The following is a 26389-nucleotide window of genomic DNA, read 5'->3' on the forward strand; positions in this document are numbered from 1 at the left end:
CCAGATCTACCTTTTGATTCATGTCATTCCAAACTCAGCCAGTGATAGAAACAAATAATCTAATGCATTTATTCAAAAGAAATCATCCATAATCATTAATAAGAAGATTATGTCCAAATCAAATTTATTCAAAAAAAGCTAATTAAATATTTTCTAAATCCTAAGTGCCTCGTTGCTTAGTCCCAAGCTCCATCTATTCTACTGCATCTATACAAAAATCGAAGAGAGATGATGAGTTTTAGGGTCTAGTAAGTTACCAAATCATCTAGTTCGAGCAAATATATATACAAGAAATATAAATTTTTAGTTTGCATGATTTTTCATAATTGAAAACATACTAATAAATATATCATGTCTATCAACATAGATTGAAGATATATAATGCATTTGGCCAAAATAAATTTTTAAACCAACCATAGACGGATCATTCACTCTCACTCTTCTAGTATTTACGACTATGGCCATGATTAGCCTATGGCAAGCCCTGAAAGAGACTAGATCCTGGCTACAACAGGTCGTCCATTAGTCATGCATCAATAATCGTCCCACCGAAGGCTCGGAAGGAAACTAGCTTTAAAATCATACAGAAAACATGCTTACATCGGCATATACCAACGATCAACCCCGATGGCTAGGTCCGAAAGAAAACTAGCTCCTCACTAGAGGCCTAGAAGAAGACTAGATGTGATCATATTCGGACTAGGGACTAGTAATCAACACATAACATATACGATATTAACATATTTATCAATATAATAAAATATAATTCATGCCCAAATAATTCATATCATACTTGATCCAATATTTTACAATTCATTTTTATTTAGAGCACATAAGCTACATAAATTAACATAACATAATAGCAATAGATTAATTTCCAAATAATGTAGATCATGCCATGTGCATGATTAAACACTAGGGGTAGAGGTAACTTACAATTTTTGCTTTGAAATCTCTCCAAATTCATCACTCAAGAAAATTGTCCAAAAACTTAACATAATCAAGTGTCTTATTAGACTTCTATAAGGCATCATATAACTTGAAATATCCTATGGTAGGATCCAGTCTATGTCCAGACCACCGAATCTAGCCAATGTTCAGGGGTCTCAACCATTCCTTGGATCTAAGAATTAATTAACACAAGTATTTCACAATGCGATGGCATTCGTGGTTAGCTGAATCTAAAGAAATCAATCTCAATCCCGCCTCCTTGCTATCTGGATCCGGCTTTCCACCTGATATTAAAGTTTTTGAGTTAGATCTAACTTATCAATTAAAAAATAGACTAATTAAAGAGATTTTCACTCGATTTGCATCAACCAACAAGATGGAAAGAAGGGAGACAGACTTGACCTAGGTTCAATCAGGGCCTGGGTTTGATCCATCGGTGTCGTGGATAAATCATTGTATTTGGTCCAAGAAGTAGGAAGAGAAGAGGAGAATTTATAGAAAAATGAGAATTGGGAAGAAAATGAAGGAATTTAGAAGAAGATGATGAAGATGGAAAGGAAAGAAGAAGAGAGGGAAGAGGAGAAGGTGGGAGAAGGTAATAGAAGCTGCATTGTGATGGTTGTAGAGGAATTGGTGGTGGTAGGTGATGCTCAACGAACTGTGGATAGCAACAACCAGCGGAGATGGCAAAATATAGAAAAAAAAGTCTCAGTTTGCCCCAAAAATAGAAAGATGGAGTTGAGTTCGGGTCCATACGAAGGAGGTGAGAAGAGGGAGAGGGAGGGCCAGGGTGGCATGGGTTCCTAGTGTGGTGGCCGCGACCCTTGCTCTGCAGAGCCCATATGGAGGAGGTGAGAAGAGGGAGAGGGAGGCCTAGGGTGGTGCGGGTTTTTGGCATGGTGCCTGGGGCCCTTAGTGTGTAACGGTGCTTTGGCCGCATATACTAAAAATAGAACAAGGGAGGAGGAGAGGGCAGCACCCCTAGCTGCCCCGGGGAGCAACTTCCTCAACCAAAGGGGGCAATGACAGAGTGAAGGACTCATCAGCAAGTGGTGATGATGGCGAATCTCGGCCAATAATGATGGATTCTGGCGAGAAAATGAGCAGCAATACTTGAATAGAAAAAGTGGGACAATAAAGAGATTTTAGAGAGAGGAGGAGAAGTTTTGGGCGGCGATGCTTGGCTGTGGTGGCATGGTGGCCACCGAAGAAGAGGAAGAAAGGGAACGGAGGATTGGTCTTGATCAATCGTAGTGGATGAAGGATCCACCAAAAAAATTGCAACGGATGAAAGGAATTTAAAAAAGGATTTTTTAGAAAAGATAGACTTGGTCTAACAAGTGATAAAGCTGGTCATTCGTCGGTTGCCAAGGGCCTAAATAGCCGGCGTCCATTTGTATCGACTCAATAGAGTATGCACCAGCCACAATTGTCGTCTGTGGTCATCCTCAATGACCACCGCTCTACCAAGAGATTGCAATCGCATCCTCTTTTTCTATAGCTTATCATCTCTTTTTTCTATTTTTTGAATTTTAAATGGAAGTCAACTAGGCTTACCAACTTTTGTTCAAAATGAGCCCAATTTGGGCCATGTTGCCATTGGGAACTGGCCTGCCCTAGGCATCAAGTGAGTGATGCGACGATGCTGGAGGACTCGGCAATCGGCTGCTACCAGGGTCTGGTCCAATGGCCGCGCTCCGATCTGAAACAACAAAAATGAAGAAGTCCTTTTGTCAGAGTGTGTCTGGTGAGGGAACCCCTTATGTCTAAGTTAGGATGATGCTCAGAAAATAGAAGGAGATTCTCCACAGTCCATTAGGGCGTCCAGCACTTGCCTAGAAGGTCCTCTTAAAAAGTTGGTTGTATAGGCGAAGGAGAGTACTTATTGCTGTGGTATTCGGGCACATATGTTGGTTAGGATTGGTTGGCCTTTGCACATCCTAAATATTAGGTGTGGACATATCACATGCAGATCACGCCCCTGCCTGTTAGGTCGACATGCGGATCATGCCTTCGGTCGACAGGATTTCAGAGATTGCCTAGGATCTCGGCTAGGTTATCATCAACTGTAAGAAGCTTTCAAAATTCAAACCTGGCTGCACACATTTTGGTACGCCAAATGGCTACTCCTAATCGATGGTGCGCTAGCTTCATAGCGAATTCTGATTAAACAACCCTTCTGGTGAGCTGGGGTCGATCCTGATGTGCATTAGGCTAGTTCCGCAAGTGCCTTGGATTTGGGTGAGAAAGGATAGTATTAATCCCAATAACTATTGGACTATTCTAAGGATCTAAACAAGAAGTTCTGCCAACAAGAATAATTAAAAAGAGATGGCTTTGAGATTCTTTTAAGAAAATTATAAAAAATAAAATCCCCCAAAATCAGCTTTTCAATCACTTACGAGCAAGAAAATATATTCTATACCACATGCACCACATCAGCAGTGCATCACACCAATCCTATTTCAACACATCATGCCTTAATGCAACCCCTCTAGGTCCACTCTCTCGATGAAAAAATTTCTAAAAAAATCTACCAGCTCTCCTAGGAGTAGCAATTGGATCAGTTCAGATCAGATATAGGTCGGGTTGGATGCAGGTCGAATCAAAAATTCACCAATCCAAATCTGACATATTTATTAAACAGGTCAAAATTTCAAATCTGAGTTCGACTTTTTTATTAAATAGGTAATCCAACCTGACCTACATAACCTATTTATTAAATAAATCAAGTCGGGTGAAACAGATTAAACAGATTTCTAATGGGTTAAATAAATTTAAATAGGTTAAATATGCTAAACAGGTCGGGTTAAACAAGTCAGAAACTGGTTAAACAAATTTCAAACAGGTTAAACGGGTCAAAAGTTTAAACATGAACCCAACCCATTTAATAAACAGATTTAGACGGTCAACCTATTTACGACCCAAATTTATTTATGTCAAACCCAAACATGATTAAAGTGGGTCATTCATAGATCAGATTGACTAGTCTGATCATAAATTGCCACCCTTACATTCTCCTCTCTAAAGAGGTTGCATTAAGACGTGACATATCAAAATAGGATACAATTTCTTCTTGTGGGTAACACATATAAATATTCAAACGTACGCGAAATTCTATCTAGTTGTGAGCAATCCGTGACTGGATTTGAATCGGTTGAAATATAAATCAAGATTTTATATCTCGTTGCCCTGACCTAATCTCATCCAAATCCAACCGGACCCAACCCTGCCACCTTCCAAACAAAATAAAACAAAGCGGAGGGCTATCTAGTAATTACAAGCAAAATCAGAGCGGCTTTAGCAAGAGACCCAACGAACACGGCAGCGGCAAAATCGCCGAACGGATAAACCTCGTCCTGCAGCCGCCAAGTTGGCTTGGAGTTCATGTCTCAAGTCCAACCCCGCCGGAGACAAACCGACGTCAATGGAAAATCGGTAACTATTTTCCCTTTCTATTCTTCTTTTCTCAGTCTCATCCTTAATTGCGTAAATGTTTGTTAACTTGGCATGGAGAGTGATGTTGGTCTCAAAATCTCTTGATGCGATTTGATGGCAGTTCGTTATGATCATCAAGGGGCTGTTTAGGAGGTATGAGAGGTGGAACCCTGTGCACCCGACTCTGGGGACCTTCTGGGGCATGGGGATTGGCCTCGGATGCGGCGTCGGATGGGGGCCGGGGTTTGGGCCGGAGGTCGTTGGCTATGTTGGGGCTGGCTGTGGTGTGGGATTTAGCGTCGGCATTACTCTGGCTGGCGTTGGTATTGGCCTTCCAAAAAATGGCCTCATCCAAATCCCATTCAATGGTATGGTCTAGTCTCTAGCATCAGTTTTCTTTTTCTTTTTTAATGTTGTCTAGATGGTATTTGAAGAAGAAAATGATGATTTAGTTGTGCATATGCATAAGAATCATGTAATGTAACTTAACCTTCTCTATTGCAAATTATAGTCCACTCTTATGGTGATTATAAACATGATAAAAAGAATAACTTGAGGATGTATGAGGCTCAAAAAAAAAAAAAATCATGGACTATCCATTTTTGGCCAATATGATTGCTGCGCGAATGCCTTGAGGATTATTTTCTTTCATTCTTTGGGAAGTAATGAAAACAGTCAACATGCAACCTTTTTAATTTAAGGTATCCAGATAACATTGTGTGGACACATAGGATAAGATATTGAAATTTTGCAAGTGTATTGAAATATGCAAGCAAGCATCTGCATTAAGACAATATAGAATGACCTTTTGATAGGACATTAATTTGCAGAGGTGCAAATGTATAAAGGGGTTGGAAGAAGGCCGAAAAAGAAGTGAATAACAATAATTCTATGTTGGGTTACTGTTGCTGTGTTGGTAGTCTATGGCATACGAAAGAAGAAGCATGATTGACCAACACAATAAGAGAAGAGAAATGGTTATGAGACTTTTGAACATATTATCATTCTTTCGGCCCCTTGTCAAAGAGATTTTGTTGGTTGCTCTTGTTTCTTCAATGCTTGTGGCTACATAATTATTGTGGAGACACACTTGGTGGAGCATGAATTTGATTTAATATGAAACCCATCTTTGAAGGTCTTAAAAGTGTATGGCTTTGATTATTATCTCTTCTTTGCGCCGAGTATTCCCTCTACCATCAACATAATTAGAGCAAGAAGAAGAAGAAGACAAGGTTTAGCATAAGCCACTGTTTTCCCTATTTTAATGATGACAAAAGCATGTTTCGTTTACGGACCAAGAAAATCTCATACTGTAAGCCAGTGGATCTTGCTTTATATGTAAATTGCGACAAATGGTGATAGGGGTCCTCAATTTAGTAGTTTCCATAATCAACAGGCGAAACATGGAGCAAGTGCAGTGCAGTTCATCCTATTAGACAAGTGATTTTTTTTTAATATGATGAGCATGTTGCTGGCTCAGCTAAAGATGTGCAAATTTGAAAACTTTGAAATGGGTGCAAATCTGTGGTTGAAGGACCTTCATAATGTGTACTAGGTCTTCTATGAATCCATAGATGAGCATCTGAGCATTACTTTCTGGATTCAGCAAGTCATAGCTTACATTTGAAAAATGTGCTGAGGGAAATGAGATGTGAATTCATAGGACTCCTCATTTATGGTTTTATGGCAGTGCCAGATTTTAAATCCCATTGTAATAATTTATGTCAGAATATCAAAATTTCCAAGTGCTAAACTTAGCATTTACTGCCTTGTAGTGCTGGATAGATGCAATGCACATGAGAGGAACTGAGGAAATATGGGTGGTTGTGGTTCCCCACAAAATCATTTTCTGCTATTTACGCAACTTGATGAATATATTCCACTTTTGGTAGATGATCTTTTTTTTTTTTTTGAGAGTAAGGAGTGAACTAATTTTGGTTTTATACTAAAGAGTGTAATAGCTTTACTGATGGGGAAAGTGCTAAGAATTCAAAAAGTAAAGAGATGTCGAATTTTACGCAAAGCTGGACTCAAAGACTTTCGCATTAATTATTAATGTAGAAGAGGTTTTGCTGCTGATCCGATGATGTGCTGCTTTAAGCAAAAGTGAGGATAATGTTCATTCCTTTGATGTTGACCACATGTTGCAGCAAAGTTCAGGTTGACTTAGGTTCTCCTCTCATTGATATGACATTTTCTAAAGCATTTCAGTTGTTTATCCAAGAATAGTGGAACATTTGATTGCTTGCAGATGCAAATTCAGGATGAATCGATGAATCTTATAATACTTACACCAGTCCTTTTATGTTTGGGCTATTGCATAACTTAATCTTGGAAATTATTTCAGCTTTTCGGCAAAATGTAAATGGTTACCAGAAATTGTAGATAGAGAGCAATGTGCCCAAGGGTGAGTAGCAGTGGAATGACTGGAGTCAATTGACGTGGAGAGAGGTGTTGCTAAGAATGTCCATAGGGAGGGGGAATTAGAGGAAGACAATGCTGCTCATCAGTTTTTTGGGTTTTTTGGGGGTTGAGGTATAGGAATGGCAAGTTGGTTCAGATTGGATCCTGTTCTAGGTCAAAAAATATCCATATTGAATTAGGTTAAAGCCCAGGATGTAAGCATAAACTTGGCCTATTTACTCAACAACGAATTAGTTCCAATATTAGGTAACATTTCAAGTTTATGGGATAACTTGTTCTTTCCTTTGTTTGTGTGTTAGATCTGTTTGAGACGAAGCTGAGTACTACATATTTACTTGCTTGGATCAAGATTAGGATTTGGGACTTGCACCAAACAATGGGCCAATATCGCTACTTTATTCCAGATCCTAGTTGCTTACATACAGGGTGAATCTAGGTCTATCCAACATGCCAACGCCCCAAGCGGATGAATTATATTTGCTCACTTTGTTATGGGATCCCACATACTTAAAGTTTCCAGTTAATTTAGGACTTTGAATGTAACCTTGTATAGTGTGTGAAACTGTGAATGTTTATTTTCACATAAGTTTGCTTATTGTTGGCATTGCCAGATTTACATGAGACTATATGCAATCTGATGAAGAGGCCCCTAAGAATTCATCTATAACCATTATAAAGGTGGGAAGGTTTGGGGTTGTTTTTTTTTTTTTTTTTTTTTTTGGGGGGGGGGGGGGGGTTACAGTTGGAGTGAAGGGAAGAGAGCATCGTGTTGATAGAATTTGTTATCAGCTGTATCTGGAAAAATTAGAAGAGCCCCGAACAACAGTGGCAGTTTTAAGCCATTGAAACTATCCTGTTAAAAATTGAAATTATTTGTCTACTTTAGTTCAGAGGGTTTTCTCTAAGTGATTGTTCCAGTTGGCAAGATCTTGTGGTAATCCCAATTTAAGAAAAGTGGGAAAGAATTTCCTAGCCACAACAGTTCTGCATATAAGCTATCATTTCTGGTGCAAGGCCATAAAACTTCACAATTTGGTGTCAACTCCTTGAAGATGTCCTCAAAACACAATTCTGAAGGTTTGATGTTCTCTATGCAGCAGTGCATTCTCTATTTTGGGTATCATGTCCTTTATTAACAATTTAATTCCTACTTCAATAATGAACCTTAGCTCTATGAACAACCATGACTATAAACATAGCATTAAAGTACCTTCTATAGAAAAATTTCATTAAAACAAATATCAATAAAAATCCATATATAAAGTTGTGTTTGGACTTTGGACTAATGCCAACTGATGTGGAATGGTGGTTATATTTGAACTTAAGCTTAGGAAAAGACTTAAATGCTAAAATATTCTCAAAACAAACCTTCAATTTAATGTATTGATATTTCTTTTTGTTTAGTTAGAAATGGAATCAACTCAGGTTGTCAATATCTAAACTAACTATGACAAAACTAATGTCTTAGAAACTTGCAGATAAAAAACATTTCAACGGAAAAAAAAGAAAAAAAAAACATATTGAAGTGCAGGACTTCCACTTTTGAATCAATTCATCACGTCTGTTCAAGAGCAACCACTACTTCCGACATATGATGCATTTTTATGGTCTGCTTAGCACTCACCATAAATTATAATGTTACAGGGAATTTGATACTATATGACTGCTGTTGACTGACTATGCTTTATCTCTTTTTCTGTAATTTTTAATGCATTGATGTTTGCAAAATGTATAGACAACAACTTGTGTGACATGTAATCTGGATATTAAAAAGTAACTAATTTGCCACCCTCTTTGTCGGCTTTTATAACAGGTAGCGGTTCTTTGGAGTCTGCAAGATCATATGCACTTACAACTGTGAAGAGTGTGGCTGAGGATGGTATGAACTATGTTGCACCTCATGTATCTTTTTGGAGGAAGGAAACTAGTGGAAGGCTCTCAAGATTTAAGACAAATATTCACTTTGAGCACGGAGTTGAATTAACCAAGCTGAGCAAAACTTTTTCTATGCATATTCAGTCAACTTTGGAATGTTTTGAAGCTTTCAAAGATAAGTGCTGGCCTGCTAGGAAAGATACATGAGCAACTTAATAGAATTTTCATACTCTGCTGATTCCTGTACCATTAATTAACTAACAGTTTTTTTCCCCTGTGACACCACTTACTGTAAAAATGGGACTTCAGTGGTTGTCCTCCAGCTGTTGCTTAGTTAGCATGATTTTTTTTCCTTCTCCAATACTAGGTTGTGATCTATTTATAGATGAAGTGGGTCAAGCTGAAAAGAACTTCAGTATTGTGTGCATAATGGAGCACAAGTGGAATTGCTTCTGATCTGTTGCCTCAAAAAAATATTCCTAGAAGGTCTGCAATCTTAGTACCGGACCCCTATTGAACCGATACATCCCGTATAGGTTTTTGGTATGGTGCATACATTGTATGGATACTCGATACTGAGGCTGTACCAAGTTTCGGTACCATATCAATACGTATGGTGCTACTCGTACTAGGTGGTACTGTCTGAGATAGCAAACCATCTTTCCTATATTAGTCCTCCATCTGCCAAAACCACCTTTACTTATAAAGGCAAATCATACGAAACATTTTGCAGGCCGGGAACTTAACCTAAACAAAGAAAAGAAACATTACCAAATATTTTTTGGGTCTATACTCTATACTTTTTTCTTTGTAATGTTTCTCTCATTCCCATTTCTCAATTTTCTATATCACACTCACTAGCATCTCTTTTGAAGTTAATCTAACATTCCAGTAAAATATTTTTTGTTGAACTGAGATATTTGCACATCACTGTCTCTACTTGTCTCTTTTCTGTATGACTCTATGCAAAATATAAAGATTATTTGATGAAGCAGCTGGGTCCTCCTGCATTATAGAAAACACAGCATTGCTACATTTGCTGCTGTTGCTTCTCAGATGTTGTTAGCATTAGTATCAACAGGTTTTCTTATCAAGTCTGGAAAAAAGTTAGGAATTTTAAGAAAAATCATAAGATCTGCAGTTGTTCTCCACCTGTTCTTTCTTATGCATGCATTAACTAATTCCCCTCCATGAGTATTGTTATATGCTATGAATTTCACATTTCGTGCATGATGTTTTTGGATCAGGGATCTTGCTCTCATACTATTTGGGCTTAAATGGGGTAATTAGCCACTGCCAGATTTATAAGCTTTCAGTTTGTATGCTGCAATCAACACGAGGACTTCATATCTCATAAAATTTCCCTGTTACCTTTTGGAGAACCCATTATAGAAAAAAAACTCCTTGTAATAATTTTTACCATCATTGAGCAGAGGCATAATTTTTTCTCATGTGCTATAAAACAAAAGATGGGAATGTAGATTGCAAATTTTCAAGCTGCCACTTGTTCCTCATGGTGGTATCATGTGGGACTGCATAGAAGTCTAGGTTATCTGCAGATTGGGAGGATTAGTGCAAAAACAGAGTCAATTTACTATTTCCAGCTCCTTAGAACAATAACCTTACATCATCCTAAGCATGTTAGAGACTGATGCTTAATTTTGTCCAATACTAGTTTGAAACTAATTCATTGTAAAGTTGGTAGCCAGACATAAATATTGTGTGATGCAAGGAGAAAAAGCTCTTCTTGGAATTTTGCTGTGGAAGGATTACTTTTTAGATTTTGTTTGGATCCAAAAACAGGAACAAGGTTGTGACAGTAACAAAATTTCAATCATCACAGGCTAACAGGAACATTAAAACATTTTATATTTTTACAATCTTTTCGATCACTAGATTTGAAGCAAATACTGCAAATTACTGCAAAAATGTTTCAATAGAAGACCAACATCTTACCTAAATATCATGTTCTAGTTGGGAAATATTTGCTTCGTGATGCTCGATGTGCACCTGCATCTGTACCAGATTAATGCCTGTTCTTAAGACCACCTGCTCTCTTTTTTTTGGTATTAAATCATCGAGATAATATGTCGACAACTTGGTCATGAGAGTATCTTTTTTTTTTGTTCGAGTGAAAAGAAGTAATCAGCTTATACCATGATATTTTCTCCATCAGCACCTAAACCCTTCCTCCTGAAAAGCAAAACCACCCTTGCTGAACATCGCACTGGATACATCAATATAAGTAAGCTATGTCAAAGTTACTTGGATAGTACAGTAGAGCTAGAAACATCAAATCTATTAAAGCCTTCCCAGGAGCTCAATCAACTCACTCTGATTTCCTGATCTCTGATAATGTTAAGTAGTTCAAGGTAAATCAATTAATCTCCTAGGAAATAACTGTCAAGGTGAAACAACAGTAGGAATCCAAAGAAATAGAAAGTAGGTTCAGTCACACAAATCTAGTATGAATACATCCAACATAATTAAAAAAACAAAACAGTAATACATCCCAGCCTTCGCTTTGATCTCTATGTCATCGTCATCGTCTAAGAAAACCTTTCCATTGGCATGGCAGCTTTATTAAGCATGTCAAGGACTACCAAGAGCTTTAAATTATTTGACAAGGGTTAAGTAACATTGCAATCATACCATCAAAAAATGTAAACTAAAATGCCAATGCCAATATAAAATCACCTACATCTAAAAAGAGGTTTTGATTGTATCTTTCACACGAAGGAATGATTGTCGTTCTTTTGCAACGTTAACCACTGGATCCTGCTCGCACAGATCTTAAAAGTTCTAAATTTTTTTCATCAATATGCACAGATCTCAAAGTGGCTATTGCACGATCTAATGGTTGAAGCCATAAACGGTGGTAATCATTCTTTTATGTGAAAGATAGCACCCAATTCCCTAACAAAAACCTTTATGACCACCTCTCAAATTCTATTTGTTTATCCAATGCGAGTTCAAGTCCATCTTTGGAGCCCATTGGATGGAACTTGAGTACGTATTGGATTGTTGGATCCAACGGGCAGTCAGACCATATAACCGAGATGGCTAATAATTTGCTCCATCCAAACCCAACCCGTACCCAAAGACAAAACCCAATCATTCAAACCCAAAACTTTAATTCGAGGTCTAGCTTAACTAAGGGCAGGTCAAGTCCAATTCGTTCAAGTTCAGCGTCGCAAAGTATGGGCTTGGTTCGAGTTTGATCAGCCCAAACCGCCTCCGTGGCTGTTCGAAGAGTGGGTTAAAAAAAAAAAAATCTTCTGTTTTTTATCCATCGCAAACCAGTACCATCTCGAGGGCGAAGGGAAACCCTAGGAGAGAGGAGAGGAGAGCCATGGACGACGAGTACCAAGGAATGGAGCGCTTCGGCATGGAGAACGACTTCGAGGGCGGCCAGTGGATCGACGGCGAGTTCTACTACCAACGCCGCAAGGAGCGCGCCCCCCAGACCCGCGACGACGCCATCTACGGCACCTTCGCCGTCGGCTCGTCGGATTCCGACTCGGATGGCGGAGGCGGACGGCGCTCCCGGAAGCGCCGCCGCGGAGACCTCATCTCCAAGCCCGACCTCTCTAAGCCCGTCCATTTCGTCTCCACCGGCACCGTCATGCCCAGTCAGGAGATCAACCGGAATCTCGAGGAAGACGCCCGCAATGCCTCCGCCGACAACCCTAATCCTAGCCACGGACTTGGCTATGGGTTAGGGTTCGGCGCCGATTCCAAGGAGAGGGAGAGCGGCGCCGGTGATGTCGAAGAGGAGGACGAGGAGAATTTCCTCCCAACGGCGTTCGGGAGGAAGATCAAGGAAGGGGCGCAGCGGCGGCAGAAGGAAAAGGAGATAGAGAAGGAGAGGGAGAGGGAGAGGGAGAGAGAGGGTTCTAAATCGATGAGAAAATCCCTCGGAAGGAGGGATGTCACTGGCACCGACGAAATCGGTAAGTTTGAAAGCCACACAAAGGGCATCGGACTGAAGCTTCTCAAGATGATGGGTTACAAGGAAGGAAGCGGATTGGGGAAGAACAAGCAGGGAATTGTTGCTCCGATCGAGGCGAAGCTCCGGCCAAAGAACATGGGAATGGGGTTTAATGATTACAAAGAAGCGAAATTGCCTGTTTTGGAAGAAGCTGTGCTGCAGGAGAAGGCAGCAGCCAACTCTGTGGCTGTCGGTCGCTCCAGGGAGAAGAGGTGGTTGAAGCAGAAGCAAGGGAAGAAGAAAGATGAGATTTTGAGTGCCGAGGAGCTGCTGGCAAAGAAGCAGGAGCAGGGGATTGAGGTTTTCCAGAAGGTGCTAGATATGAGGGGCCCGCAGGTCAAGGTGCTGACGAGTTTGGAAAATTTGAATGCGGAGGAAGAGGTGAAGGAGAGCGAGGTGCCGATGCCTGAGCTTCAGTATAATGTGAGATTGATCGTAGATACTACTGAGGTTGACATACAGAGGCTTGACCGGGATTTGAGGAGGGAAAGGGAGAAAGTAGTGAGCTTGCAGAGGGAAAAGGAGAAGATTTTGAAGGAGGAGACCCGGCAAAGGCAGCAGCTTCAAGTGCTGGAGATGATAGCTGGTGTTTTGGAGAGGGTGAGGGAGGAGAACGTTTCGGGAGCCTTGACGCTGGATTCATTGCTGAAAACGTTCAGCAATCTCAAGGAGAAGTATGAAGAGGATTACAAGCTGTGCAACCTTTCGTGCGTTGCCTGTTCATTTGCATACCCATTGCTGATCCGAGTGTTTCAGGGCTGGGAGCCGCTGCAGAACCCATCACATGGATGGAATCTCATGTCCTCTTGGAGGGATTTGCTGCAGGGGGATCAGCCATTTGATTACTCGGACAATGCATTAGCTACTTCACCCTATGCCCAGCTGGTCAATGAGGTTGTTTTCCCTGCAGTGAGGATATCGGGAACCAACACTTGGCAGGCCAGGGATCCGGAGCCAATGCTTCGGTTCTTGGAGGCTTGGGACCGGCTGCTACCTCCAGTAGTTCTTCAATCGATTTTAGAGAATGTGGTCATGCCGAAACTGACAGCCGCTGTGGATTCGTGGGATCCTCGCCGAGAGACTGTCCCCATCCATGTTTGGATACACCCATGGCTTCCACTGCTGGGACAGAGATTGGAAGCTCTCTATCACACAATACGCTACAAGCTGGGTAATGTTCTTCATGTGTGGCATGCAAGTGATGCATCAGCTTATGCTATTCTGTCTCCATGGAAGGATGTGTTTGATGCAGCTAGTTGGGAGCACCTTATTATACGCTACATAGTACCGAAGTTGAAGATTGCATTGCAGGAATTTCAAATAAACCCTGCTAATCAAAGACTTGATCAATTTAACTGGGTAATGATGTGGGCATCTGCAATCCCAATTCACCATATGGTTCATTTGTTGGAGGTCGAATTTTTCAGCAAGTGGCAGCAGGTTCTATACCACTGGCTATGCTCGAGTCCTGATTTTAATGAAGTTATGAAGTGGTATATAGGCTGGAAGGGACTTTTCCCTCCAGAATTACTTGCCAATGAGCGGATTCGCATGCTACTAAGTGCGGGTTTGGACATGATGAACCAAGCGGTGGAGGGTATGGAGGTTGTGCAACCTGGTGCTCGAGAGAATGTGAGCTATCTAAGAGTGACAGAGAGGAGGCAATTTGAGGCCCAACAGCAAGCTGGGACATCTTCAAACATTCATGCAAACGGGGTAGGCAGTGCACCACAAGAAACAAGCTTTAAAGAATTTATTGAGGCTTATGCAATAGAACAGGGGTTGATTTTTGTGCCGAAAGCTGGTAGATCATACAATGGTCTTCCAGTCTATGGATTTGGCAACGTGAGCATTTGCATAGATTCTGTGAAACAACTGCTTTTTGCACAAGTACAAGAAGGTGAGAGGTGGAGTGCGGTCTCCCTCACTCAACTAATGGAGATGCACCGAATTGCTGCTCGTCGCTGAAAGTAATTCTTCAACCCATAAATATGTACCTATGATTTTAATTTTGTGCTGTCTAGAAGCAGTTTTTGTCTATGTAATCTGTAGGGAGCCATGGGGCTTTGGGGGACTTTGATTCATTTCTGTCACAACATGCTTCTTGATATGTTAAATCATGGACTACATTGATTTTGGTTCCTTTTATGTATCACTTTATGCTAATGTATCTATAAATTTAAATATCATGTCTTGATTGTTGAACTGGTCATCTGATTGGTTTTCACTTGAAATTAGCAATTAGTCTATTGCGACAGAGAATGGTATCAGTTTGCATCATGCTGCTTGTTGCTGAATAGTTCTAGATAAATGTCACAGCTATCCATTTGGTTCGTTAGCTTCTTAGAATACTTCTCTGGTTGTTTTGTGCCAGGTGCTTATTTGTCTAAATCTATTGGTGCTGTAGCATGATTTTTTGTTTCTGTACTTTGAATTTTCTATCTTAAAAGTGGTCTTATGTCCATGTGATATTTAACATATTCATATATTTATATATATCAAATTGCTAGAGTTAAGATTTTTTCTTTTTTTTCCTTGGGAATATTTTGTGTCATTAATAAATTATCTTCTTGAGTCAACTTTGTATATTGATGTCAAGATATAGCAGTTAGCAGTATGCAATCTCAAGCTAACTTCTATCTCAGTTGCTTTTACAATCTTGAGATGTTTACATAAATCTCATATGATTCCAGGCTCTTTCCTGTTATTGGTTTCCATAAGTTAAAAATAAACTCTTTTTTGGTACAAATTTATATAATCTTTCACCCCAGTCAAATCCAATCAATGAAAAATGTGATCTGATCACAATCATGATCAGCATTATGGTATAAATATTTTCAATTATAATTCCAACTTCATCCTCTCCTGATCTCTGCTGCATTGCTATCTTAGTCTTAATCTTGGTGTTCTTTGACCGTAACACATCCTTTTTTATTGCAAGTATCCTAATCATGGCTATATTTTGATGATTGATTCTGTAATTCTTAGTATTTATTTTTGTCAGACAGGACTAGTCAACACTATAGTCTGGACCTTTGGCATCAAATCCTTCTCACTTAATTACTGCAGCTGAGGCAACAGGGCCATTTGTGGTACATGGAATCTTCTTTACTGAAGAAATTGAAGGTTTGATGTGAGAGAAGGGCCTTAGATCAATCTGGAACCATTGCAAAGGCAGCAGTTGCAAAGCTGGATGGACCACGGAAAACCTTCATATAGATAAAATGGAAGAGGGGGCAACAAGTGGGCCTAAATGGGATCGGGCAAATGGGCATATAATGACGTAAAATATGGTTTAGGCAAGACAACTCGCTGATATGGGAAGGAGAGGCATGTGCACTTAGCAAAAAAGATAAGCTAGAATCTATTTTATCCGAGGATGGTCGTAGAGGGAGGGGATGACCATTTAACCAGAAAATGATGTTTGGGCACTTCATCATTGATAACATAAGTCTCAAGGGAGTGGGTGCAAGGATTACACCCTGAATAATTGCTTCTGAATAGGCTATCCTTTGAAGTTTGAATAGCTGTCATCCTTTGTTCAATGACTAACATACATCTGTTATTTGTTATCTTAGAGTATAAGAAAAGCAAAGTACTTTCTTATCCAAGGATAAAATAGATCACCGAGAAGGTGATTTATCTTATTCGTAAATATATTATATTTCAGAATAGAGGACCTATTTGGGATAGACTAGAATTAAGATTGGGCCTTGTTCCCTTCCTGGCTTTCCTTCTTTCATTTTGTCTTCTCCTCCTTCTTTTGCTCTCTGCCCTCCATCTCCAATGTTCCTCCACCTCAGGTGGCATTACCACCAGCAGTCCTCTCTACCTTCTTCCCTCCTACCTTTGTCTTTCTTTCTCTCGTCTTCCTTGGTGTTTTGCCATTCACCTCTGGCAGAGTTTTCACTGGCCGGGGAATTTTGTTGCCCCTCCCTAGTGTCATCAAAAATTGATCTCCACCTCGAATAACCATGCGTAAGTCTCCATTCTCTTCAACTACTGTGCATTGAACTTCAAAGCAGATTCAGCCTTAGTATTGGCATTTTTGATAGCTTTCTTCCGTGCAATCGGTTTGAAGGTGCATCCTTAATATCCTAAATCACTAATCTCTTGATCTAATCTTAGAGACATCTTCTCATATTCTTCTTTTACTTATATATTGTCCTTATGCTATTCTCTTCTGCAAAAAAGAGCCAAAATTTAGCAAGCTTTAGATTTAGTACTTTATGGTGTATAAATTTCATTGTTGTGATCAGAATTGATAGAAATCATGATACACTTTTTTGGCTCTATGACCTGAGTTCACTCTATTAGTTTTAAATTAGTGGAGGAGTTGTGATGGCCTAAAATTGGTCTTTTAGGCCCCTGTTTGGATGGCCAGGTGTGCTATGTAGTGGATATGGCCCAGTTGGAATTCAGAGAAATGTTTGTAGAGAAGGAAAGTGTCCAGGATCGAAACCAATTGGAGCCCGTAATCCATGAAAAATCATGATATGTGTTTGATTTCAGAGTTCTTTGTGCCAACTGTTCTGAATAAAAGTTTCTCATTACAGTTGAAACTTCCTCCAGGTTGCACAACTTCTCCTCAAACTCTTAAGTTTTTGGTTATATAAAGATTAGAACAGAATCTTATTGCTGGAGGGTCTTGTATATGCTAGAGTACACATGGGTGCCCGACGGATTCTTCTATAGGGTGACTCGACCACAGTAGTGGACTGGATTCGCTGCCGACAGGCCAGGTCGGACTTGCATCCATTACTCTGAGACTTCCGGAGCATGGGGGAGGAGTTAGATTTACTTCGTGTTTCGCATGTGTTTCGGAAGGCGAATAGGGTTGCGGACTGGGTCGCCTCCTATGCAGCCCACCATTCTGGTTTTGTATTTTGGGGTCCCTCCGATCATATGCTGCAGGCATTAGATCGTGTTTTGCTTTGCGATAGTTCTGGGCTCTCTCATCGTCGTATGTAGTGTGAAGCCGGTTTACCAAATAAAATAAAATAAAATAAAATGCTCTGGCATCCAAACAGGGTCTTCGTGGAGTTACGAACACAATTATTGTTGCATTGTCACATGGGAAGTTATGTTATTTGCTATTATTTTATGATATATACAATGGTTTAAAATAATAAATTTTTGATTATGTTTTACATTTTTTAGTCGTTATATAAAAATATTAAGTTGCGGAGCTCATTTTTTTTGGCAGACAGTACTGATCTAGAATATTTGTAAGAGTTTTCAAACTGTATTCCCAATCAATGTCTATAAGCCATCTCAAAGCTTGTGTCTTATGATACTCACACATGGAGTCCTTGAATGTAAAAGGTTATATAAATTTTTCATCTCTCATTAAATGATTATATAAAAGGTTAATAACGGGTGGATGGCATAAGAATCTTTTTATGGAGAAGGTAACTACATTATGAAGTTTTCATACAAATATAATAACAATCAAAATACTCCTGCAATGCAGGGGAAGGAAAAACGCTAAAATAATATCCAAATAAATACATAATTATTTTTGTACATATACCCCAATTATTTCTGTACAGATACTCCTATACTTCATAATGATTATTTAAGTCAAATGTAAAGTTAATTAATCTTTTTCAAATTTACCTTAACAAGTAAAGATAAATTGATGTGAAGGATATCAATTTTAAAATAAGGAAAAAGAAGATGAAGGAAGAATTTTTGATAAGCATGTCTTTGTAAAACTTAAATTATGAGCTAAAGATTCAGTGATCAATATCTATCATAAGGTTAAATCGGAGTAAGGTAAATAATGGTTTGAAACAGAATAGAATCATAAAGATAAATAATTGAAAAATCGGTGTGGAAACAAAAACAAAGACAATGGAATATTTGAGGAACAAAATAAATAGTCTGCAAGAAGACTAAATAAATTAGTATTCTTAACAATATCAATGAAAGAATTTAACCAATCCAAATAAATATATAATATTTTATTCTAATAAGAAAATTCTAGGGAAAAATCATTAGGAATGTCTACTCAGTATATTATATATCTATTGGGGAATATGTTTAAAAGCATTAGTACATGGGAATTGGGCATCCAAACACTCACAAATAATAAGGTTTCTTTAAAAGCAGAGTATTATAAAAGTAATGTAAAATAATAAAGAATAACTTAAACTATAATAAAAATTATAACAAAACATGCTGAATGCTGATTTGACAATAAACAAAAAATAGAACATAACAAAATATTTATTGATTTAAATTGAAAATATTTTGCATGAATAAAGACCCTCTTGAGTGCTTAGGTTGAGATTCACCGACCTAACTTGCTAATATCTTCCACATGGAATCATTACCCAGTATGGCAAACCTAATGTGTTTAGGTTGGGAAGCCTCTCTGGCCAAACCTGACCAAGAAACATGATCTAATGCATGCATGCACATTCTTATATGCATAATTTAGAAGCTTTATATGGATGTTCTTTAAAACAACTATTTTTCTAACTTCAAGAATCTAATGATGAAACTATTATAATCACAAGACATAGAAATGTTGAAAAAGAAATGCCTAATGCTTATTGACTACCAAAACATAATTTATAAGCTAATTGTAATATATCCTTAGTCCAAAATTTAGAAAACAATCTAAATAGGGAAAAAAATGCAGTTCCTCTAATTCAAATTTGAGACCCTCCTTATCTTTGCTGAATATTACCTAACTAAATTTTAAGGAATATTTAATTTCAAATGCGTGGAAATTGGGCATCCAGGCACTTACAAATAATTGATTTTCTGTTTTAGGAAAAAGAGGTTTTTTTGCACAATGTTGGGGTAATCTGTCGCCACTAGGGGTTTTATAAAGGTAATGTAACATTAAAAAAATGGCATAACTACAACAGAAAATATAATAAACTTCATGAAAAATGAAAAATCACATCATAACAATATATATATATATATATATATATATATATATATTGATTTAAGTTGAAAATATTTTGTCTGAATAATAAACCCACTTGAGTGCTTGGGTTCGATCCACCTACCTAACTTGCTAATATCTTCCATAGTGCAATCATTACCCAATATGGCAGGCCTAATATGTTTAGATCAAAGCCTCCCTAGCCAAACCTAAAATTGGCAAAACCAGCATGGTCTAGCTATTCATATGACTATACACATGTATGTATATTTTATAAGCTTTATGTGGGTATCTTTTCAAGGTACTTTTTTCAAACTTCAAGATTCTATTGATGAAATTATTATAATCAAATGGATGTAAAATATTGGAAAAGAAATGTATAATACTCGTTTACTACTAAAGAGAAAAATTATCAACTACCTATGTTAAAAATCTCCTAGTTCCAAAATTTAGAAGGCTTAAAAAAGGAGAAACAAATGCAATTCCTAATTTAAACTTGAGACCCTTCTTATCTTTGTCAGTTTTACATAACTAAAATTCAAAGAATATATGGAAAAAGCCATCATTATGTGAAGAAAACCGTCTTAGCACCCTTTCCACCTAACTTCATTGGAAAGAGAACACAACCAGTCCATCCCCATTCACCAAGAACTTGTTCCCATTTGAACATTGATCCTTACAATCAGTTAGATCTTTTCCTTACCTGCACCTTCTTGGAATGGTCTAGTATAAAGCTGTCATATAATCTTTGGTTGTCATTTTATTCTCATCTTGAACAGATCTGTTTGTGCTTTTGTCTACGTCATTCGAATCAGGGTTGAAATCTGATATTCATATTCTTTCAAAATTGTTGCTATTATACTTATTTTCTGCACTCTTGTTCTTGTATTCTGCAGTACTATTTAGTTACAACCTTTCTGTTTAGCGCTGATATTGAATTGTTCTGATTTGCCTTAAAACTTTTGTTCTGGGGTTTCAAACATTTATTGCAGTCTTCTAATAGTGAGGGCAGGCTAAATCTTCTTTTATCAGCCAGTAATCCTTTGATTTTACGCTTCTTTCCTGTTTATTGAATCTGGATAGCAAGAGTAAAGCTGAGCCAAACCCTAAAATCTGCTGGCTTTTTAGGTCCCCCACATATTTCAGGTCATCCATACTTGGTCTTGCATCACTCATGTAGGTCATGATGACTTCCCATTCCCGTGAATTTCATATTTGTGAGGAACTTGGATGGTGAATCAGTTAAGCTTTCAAAAGTTTCTGCTTGCCCATAAAGTAGTTTAGTTGGAGGATGGAAATCAAGATTAATATGTATAAATCTGGGAGTTACGTAGCATACTCTCTAATGGGCTGCACAGCATACATGGAGATAATAGGAGCTTGCTTCTTGTCATAATTAAGCTTTTATTCAGGTATACACAAGAATCGCCGAACTGGTACTGGTAGGTATACCGATTGGCTACCGGACCTGTACGGTACCGGTTCGGATCGGGTCCGAACGGGTACCACTGGTTCGGTCTAGTTCACGCATCCAAAAGCCCAAAAAAATATGGAACAGGTGCGAACCGACTGGTTCGCACCGGTTCCTAGCCGGTACGAGCCGGTGCCGAACCGGACCGGTCAGAGACTAAACCGGTTTGGTACGGGCTGAACCGGCCGGTATGGGCCGGTTCAGCATTACAACTTGATTTCTAATCTTTAAAGGATTACAACTTGATTTGCTGATAATCATTGGACATGTAAATATAATTGTAGCAAACATAACACTTCAAATTGTATATGCTTTGTACATTATCTAGAAGCCTTATTCATGACTTTCCATTACAGAACCATACTACAGCCATTCACACTAGTAATGGTTCAGAATTCATCAACTTAGTGGCATAATTCTCAATTGTTCAGTTGAATCATCAGAATATTTTGTTTTGATCGGATGATCAAGGTTAAAAGAAAAGGAGCTTGTCCTAACATCTGCTTTTGTTGATGCTCATGCAACTTGCTCCTTGCTAAGATCATAAATACGTTTGATAAGTTGGAACAGAAAAAAAAGATGGTGCAGCGGAATGGGAGGTAAAATTTATGCCATCTCTAACTTATCATAATTACATAGAGGAGATTGCAGGGTTTGGAGGTGGCAAAAAATCATAGCAAAAGACAGATGAAGCCTGGTCCTGACAGAAGGTTGAAATGTACAGCAAGAAGATAATTTGAAGAAGATTGAGGAAGCTAACAGTGTTAAAGGTAACATGAAATTATCTGTTCATTCTTGATTTTTTTTAATTGTGTCATGGAAGATTTGGATCTTGGAAACCAAGAAGAGGAACTGATCAAGAACATATTGGCTTGGAAGAAAATTAATTATGTTCACACTTCACAGTTTGAGTGACACAGGAAATAGGAGTGAGATCTGCAATGAAGTTTTGATCTATAAATATGTTTAACATCATGATGTGCTGGGGTTGGTAAATAGTGATCCCTGCTTCTGAGGCTGAAGAGAATTGTTGGATCTCTAAGGGTGGATAGGCAATCAATAAATGCTTTTTATCTAGGGATGGGGTTAAAATTGTTTCATGAACAAGATCGACATTATAGAGGATGATTCCAACATACATTGTGGGTCTTGTGGAAGAAGTATAAGAAAAAAATTTCTCTAAATGATATCTTAGATATAATCTTTAGATGATTTCAATGTATTGAACAATTGCAGCTAAGAGGCCGGACATTAATTCTAAAATCCATGTGATTTAGATAGGTTGAAAACAGGTTGGATGAAGTCCATCCATACCCTGTTCCATACCAGCATATAGGTGCAAATTTATACATCTGATCTATGTCCAGGTCCAAATATGGATCAAGTTCTTAATAAGATTTTGAATCCTGATATGGTTTTGGGTTTGGCTCCTTTCCTTTATTCCTTAAACTTGCTTAGCCCTCTTTCTTTCTCACCTGCCTAGAGATGCCCCAGCTGTCAATCCCACAACTGATCCCAGCACCATTCTGCCAAAACCTTGAACCAACACTGAGTGGTAGAGCCTGCCAGTGCAACAAAGGGAAGGACCCGGGTTCGCTAGTTGGGAGGAGGAGAATTGCTTGGAGAGAGAGGATAAGGGAAGATAGAGGTGAAAGAGGAGATGTGGTATCAAGTATTGATGGACATGATGATTTGAGTGGGAGAAAGCAAGATGGGTAAAGACTCAAAACTTAAATTAAGAGCAATATGAAAGTTTTGGAGGAGCTCATATGGATTAAGGGGGGGTTAAATTATACGAAATATGCTACCTTTTCTATGTTTCTAATGCATACCTTGAAAAGTTGCTTTCAGGGATTATATCTTCATTATATTGTATTTTGCTTGCTCATTTGTCAGCTTTGGCTATTAGATATCTAAATATCTTTTAAATCAGTTTTTTCATTAGTACTCCTTTAGATGATAATCAAAATGTCACAGAATTCCATCAGAATGGCCTTGTGAGTGAGATAGTATGAAACAGATGCATCTGATGGCGAAAACCCTGCAGGGAAGGGGCTGAGCATCATTCTTAGAGGGGGAAAAAAGATGGGGTTCTATGCCTTGATGCATGTGTCTCTTTCTTTTTGGTGGCTAATGGAAGTCTTTTGTGATATTTCTGAAATCTTCAACATGTTTACAGACACTTGTAGTCTCTACAATGGCATAGAACAGCAGAGTGATTTCTTAGCTATTTCTTTTTTATTAATGATAAATTCTAGTGATAATTTGATCTATCTCGGGTGTATCATACCAAAAATGTAATTGATATATTTGAGAAATTTTTATATTTGACCTTGTAGGTTTTATATAGCTTATTGATGGTCTTGTTGAACTATAAGTAATGGCAACAGTGATGATGCCTAACTTGTTGAAAAGACATGGCTTGCAGCAGAAACCATGTAATTATGGAAGCAGGAAGCATAATTTCATGTAAGCTTCTTATTTGGAATATTAGTGCCAGGGTGGAAAACAGTTTTTCATGCAGTAAGTAAAACAGTGTGACAGATTTCCTAGCTTGAATGAGTCTCATAGCCTGGTTGGCAGTAGTTTGTATCAATTTAGGAAGTCTATTATGCATACACTAATCTGCATTAATGAAGTACTATGTTGTTGCATATTTTTGTTATTGGGCCTTTAGGTCAAGAAAGGAAAGAAGGTCCCTCTTGTTTGTTTGTCTGTGTTCATCACCTAAGCTCTTCTTGAGGCATTCCATGATTGCAAATAGTGGAGGCATCATCGTTCTATAACATTTCATTAATTTGAATCATTCTTATAATTTTGCTATTTTTTTTTAAAAAAATGTTCTTCCTTGTGACCTTTCATTTTTCTGAGTCGTTGTTGCTCGACTTGCATTATGTTTGTTGGTAATAAACCAAATAAGATAGTGAGTGTATTTTTTTTTTTTTGGGTGCACCGGCGTCTCACGACATTTAGGTGTGAGTACGCCACGCGGAATAGTGTATTTTTGGTATAGGATCAACGAGACATACTTTTGTTGAAACAATTCAGGGTTTTTTTCTCACTTTTGCTGATTGTCCAGGTCACTCATAGTCAAAACCTGGTGACAAGTTGAAAACGAGTTCCTTTTTATCTACACTGGAAGAAGTTTAGGAGACTCCATGCATTTAGCCAAGAAAATACTTCATGATGGAGCTATAATTTAGAACTTTTTGCAGCATGGACATGGTGATATTTCCTTCTCATTATGACCTTTTCTCACCTGCAGCATTTTTTTTGTCTCTGACACATGGATGGAGGATGGTGCTCATGCTATTTCGCTGTGTCGCAGGATCTTTTACACAATGCATAATTAGCACAAAAATTCCTCCTGGAGAAGATACCTTGGAAGAGAAAGAAGACTTTTTTTGAATTGCAGCATATCAAGTTTTATCATTGGTCGGCTCCTGATAGTAATTGGAAGTCTCCTTAGGTTAATCACTGCAATACACAAAGATCAGAAGTTGCTCCTGGAATTCGTTCTGTGCATGCAGAGATTGGATGGCTGGATCAAACATCGTAAATAAATAGTTACAAGAAAAGGAGCCCTGCAGTACTAGAGATCAGCTAAACTTTCTTTAAATGTGATTGCATTCACTATGAAGATTTTGATGAGCAGGATTCTAACAATGGTTACAACATTGTACTTGGTAGATTTGGTGTTTTGTTGCTGTTGCTTCAGTTGCAAACTGCAAGCTAATTTGATATGTAGAATATTACATCAGTTCGGCTGTGTTTGATAAGGTTTCAGAATTGAGAACCCATCTGATTTTTCACAAGAAGTAATTTGACAATTAAGTTGGTTCAGATGGCCTCCATTCCCTGCTCAAAAGTCAATTTACCGTAAGATATCCACTCAGAAGGACACCAAAGTATGAGCCAAATGCAAACTAGATTATATGGGCAATCATGTACTTAGGGCTTACATGTAGTCGCCAGCCAAGTCGAAGCTGCTGTAAGATGCACCATTCTATCAAGTCAAATAAGTGCTTCAACACCAAAGGAGGTTTGGTGCTCCTGAGGATGTTATTAATTTGGGCTGGCAATTTATCAAGAATCATCTTTCATTTTGGAGTAAGAATTCTTCGAAGAAAATGGCTGCTTTTATACCAAAAAAAAAAAAAAAAAATACACATAAATCCAGCAAGAGGATTTTCACTTGGGCAGAGATCATTTTTCTCTTCTTTCTTTATTAAGATCGCATGGACACATTGGATATTATGTACAAACAAAGTAATTCAACTTAAAAGATAGTTTTAGTAAAGAGCAAATCATTGCAATTATGGTTACAATTAGTATATTAGCTTTGTCTCTTTTTTTTTCTTGTAATAAGTCATTAACATGTCTTAGGCAATAAATAAGCAAATAGATGGGTAGATAAATAAATAAAACAATTTTCTCACATGTTAAGGATTCCCTCATCAATAGCATTCATTTTGACCATTTTAATTACTTGTGTCCATTGAATATTAGGTCCATTAGATGATAATAAATAATTTATGTAAAATGATCGAGGTAGTTTATATCTTGGTTCGTCTACCTGTTCCAAAAAATATGAAGCGGAATTGATTTGGCTTATGGTCGCATTAGCTTTGTGAAATACTGCATAGAGTCGATGTCGAGTAACAATAGGTGCATGGAATAAGCCACTAAGGAATGATGCTATGTATCAAGAACCACAGAAATTGGAACTCACCAAAAGATGTTTGAAGGGGCGGAATCAACAGAGTGTAGGCAACTTTTTTAGGAAACTGGAGCAGGTGAAGTTTAACCATTCAGACCTTTGGTGCAAAGAAGAATGGTTAGGCAGCCTATATGTAAGACCAGCCTGGTCCACTCGACCAGCCTAGTTATTTTGGCCTAAAAACAAGTGCACCTGCTGCACATGAGTCTTTTTTCTCTCGTGCTCATCAGATGGAATCCGACTCCAACTCGGATTTCGGTCGCGATCGAGTTCTATTTAGAGCTCCTCCCCATCCTCCCTTCTACCTCCACCGGAGAACCAGCTCCAATTGGAGATTAGTCGCCAAATTCCTCTTCATTTTCTTCTGCGATTGTCAACCGTGTCAGCGCCGTCGCCTCATGGCTAGTAGGGTCACCCTTATTAAGACCATGCTATATACTTGTCCTAGTTTACCTCATGGCTAGTACTGTTATACCAAAATCCATCATTCATGAGCTGGAGGAGATCTTTGAAAGCTTCCTATGGGTTATAACGGGGATGTGAAGAGAGTGCATTTGCTTTCTTGGGATAAACCATAAAGTCTACCAACCTTCACAGGAAGGTGGTTGAGAGACA

The 26389-nt window shown here is 38.4% G+C and overlaps 2 protein-coding genes across 8 annotated transcripts; both read left to right on the forward strand.

Annotated features, from left to right (window-relative positions):
- Positions 1-4233: 4233 nt before the first annotated feature.
- LOC103717909 (Putative membrane lipoprotein) lies at positions 4234-14868 on the forward strand. The gene is made up of 3 exons (XM_008806468.5): positions 4234-4389; positions 4511-4757; positions 8627-14868. Exons 1-3 carry the CDS (start codon positions 4339-4341, stop codon positions 8893-8895), a joined length of 567 nt encoding a protein of 188 aa, XP_008804690.1. The 5' UTR covers positions 4234-4338; the 3' UTR covers positions 8896-14868.
- On the forward strand, positions 12041-24897 carry STIPL1 (GC-rich sequence DNA-binding factor-like protein with Tuftelin interacting domain-containing protein). 7 transcript variants are annotated; one of them, XR_015976171.1, is made up of 4 exons: positions 12041-14649; positions 15684-21824; positions 24134-24279; positions 24383-24897. XR_015976171.1 is itself a non-coding variant. In XM_008806471.5 (2 exons), the coding sequence occupies exon 1, from the start codon at positions 12041-12043 to the stop codon at positions 14645-14647; it is 2607 nt and encodes an 868-aa protein (XP_008804693.3). In that variant the 3' UTR covers positions 14648-14649; positions 24320-24897. The 7 variants fall into 7 exon arrangements, 3 of the variants coding, with proteins under 3 accessions (XP_008804693.3, XP_008804692.3, XP_088574028.1); XR_015976172.1 differs by having other exon boundaries at positions 15688-21824; XR_015976170.1 differs by lacking the exon at positions 15684-21824 and adding an exon at positions 23394-23523.
- Positions 24898-26389: the final 1492 nt, after the last annotated feature.

This window comes from Phoenix dactylifera, chromosome 1, assembly GCF_051530095.1.
Source record: "Phoenix dactylifera cultivar Ajwa chromosome 1, Ajwa_hap1_PhDact_Kaust_v1.1, whole genome shotgun sequence".
Classification (NCBI taxonomy): domain Eukaryota; kingdom Viridiplantae; phylum Streptophyta; class Magnoliopsida; order Arecales; family Arecaceae; genus Phoenix; species Phoenix dactylifera.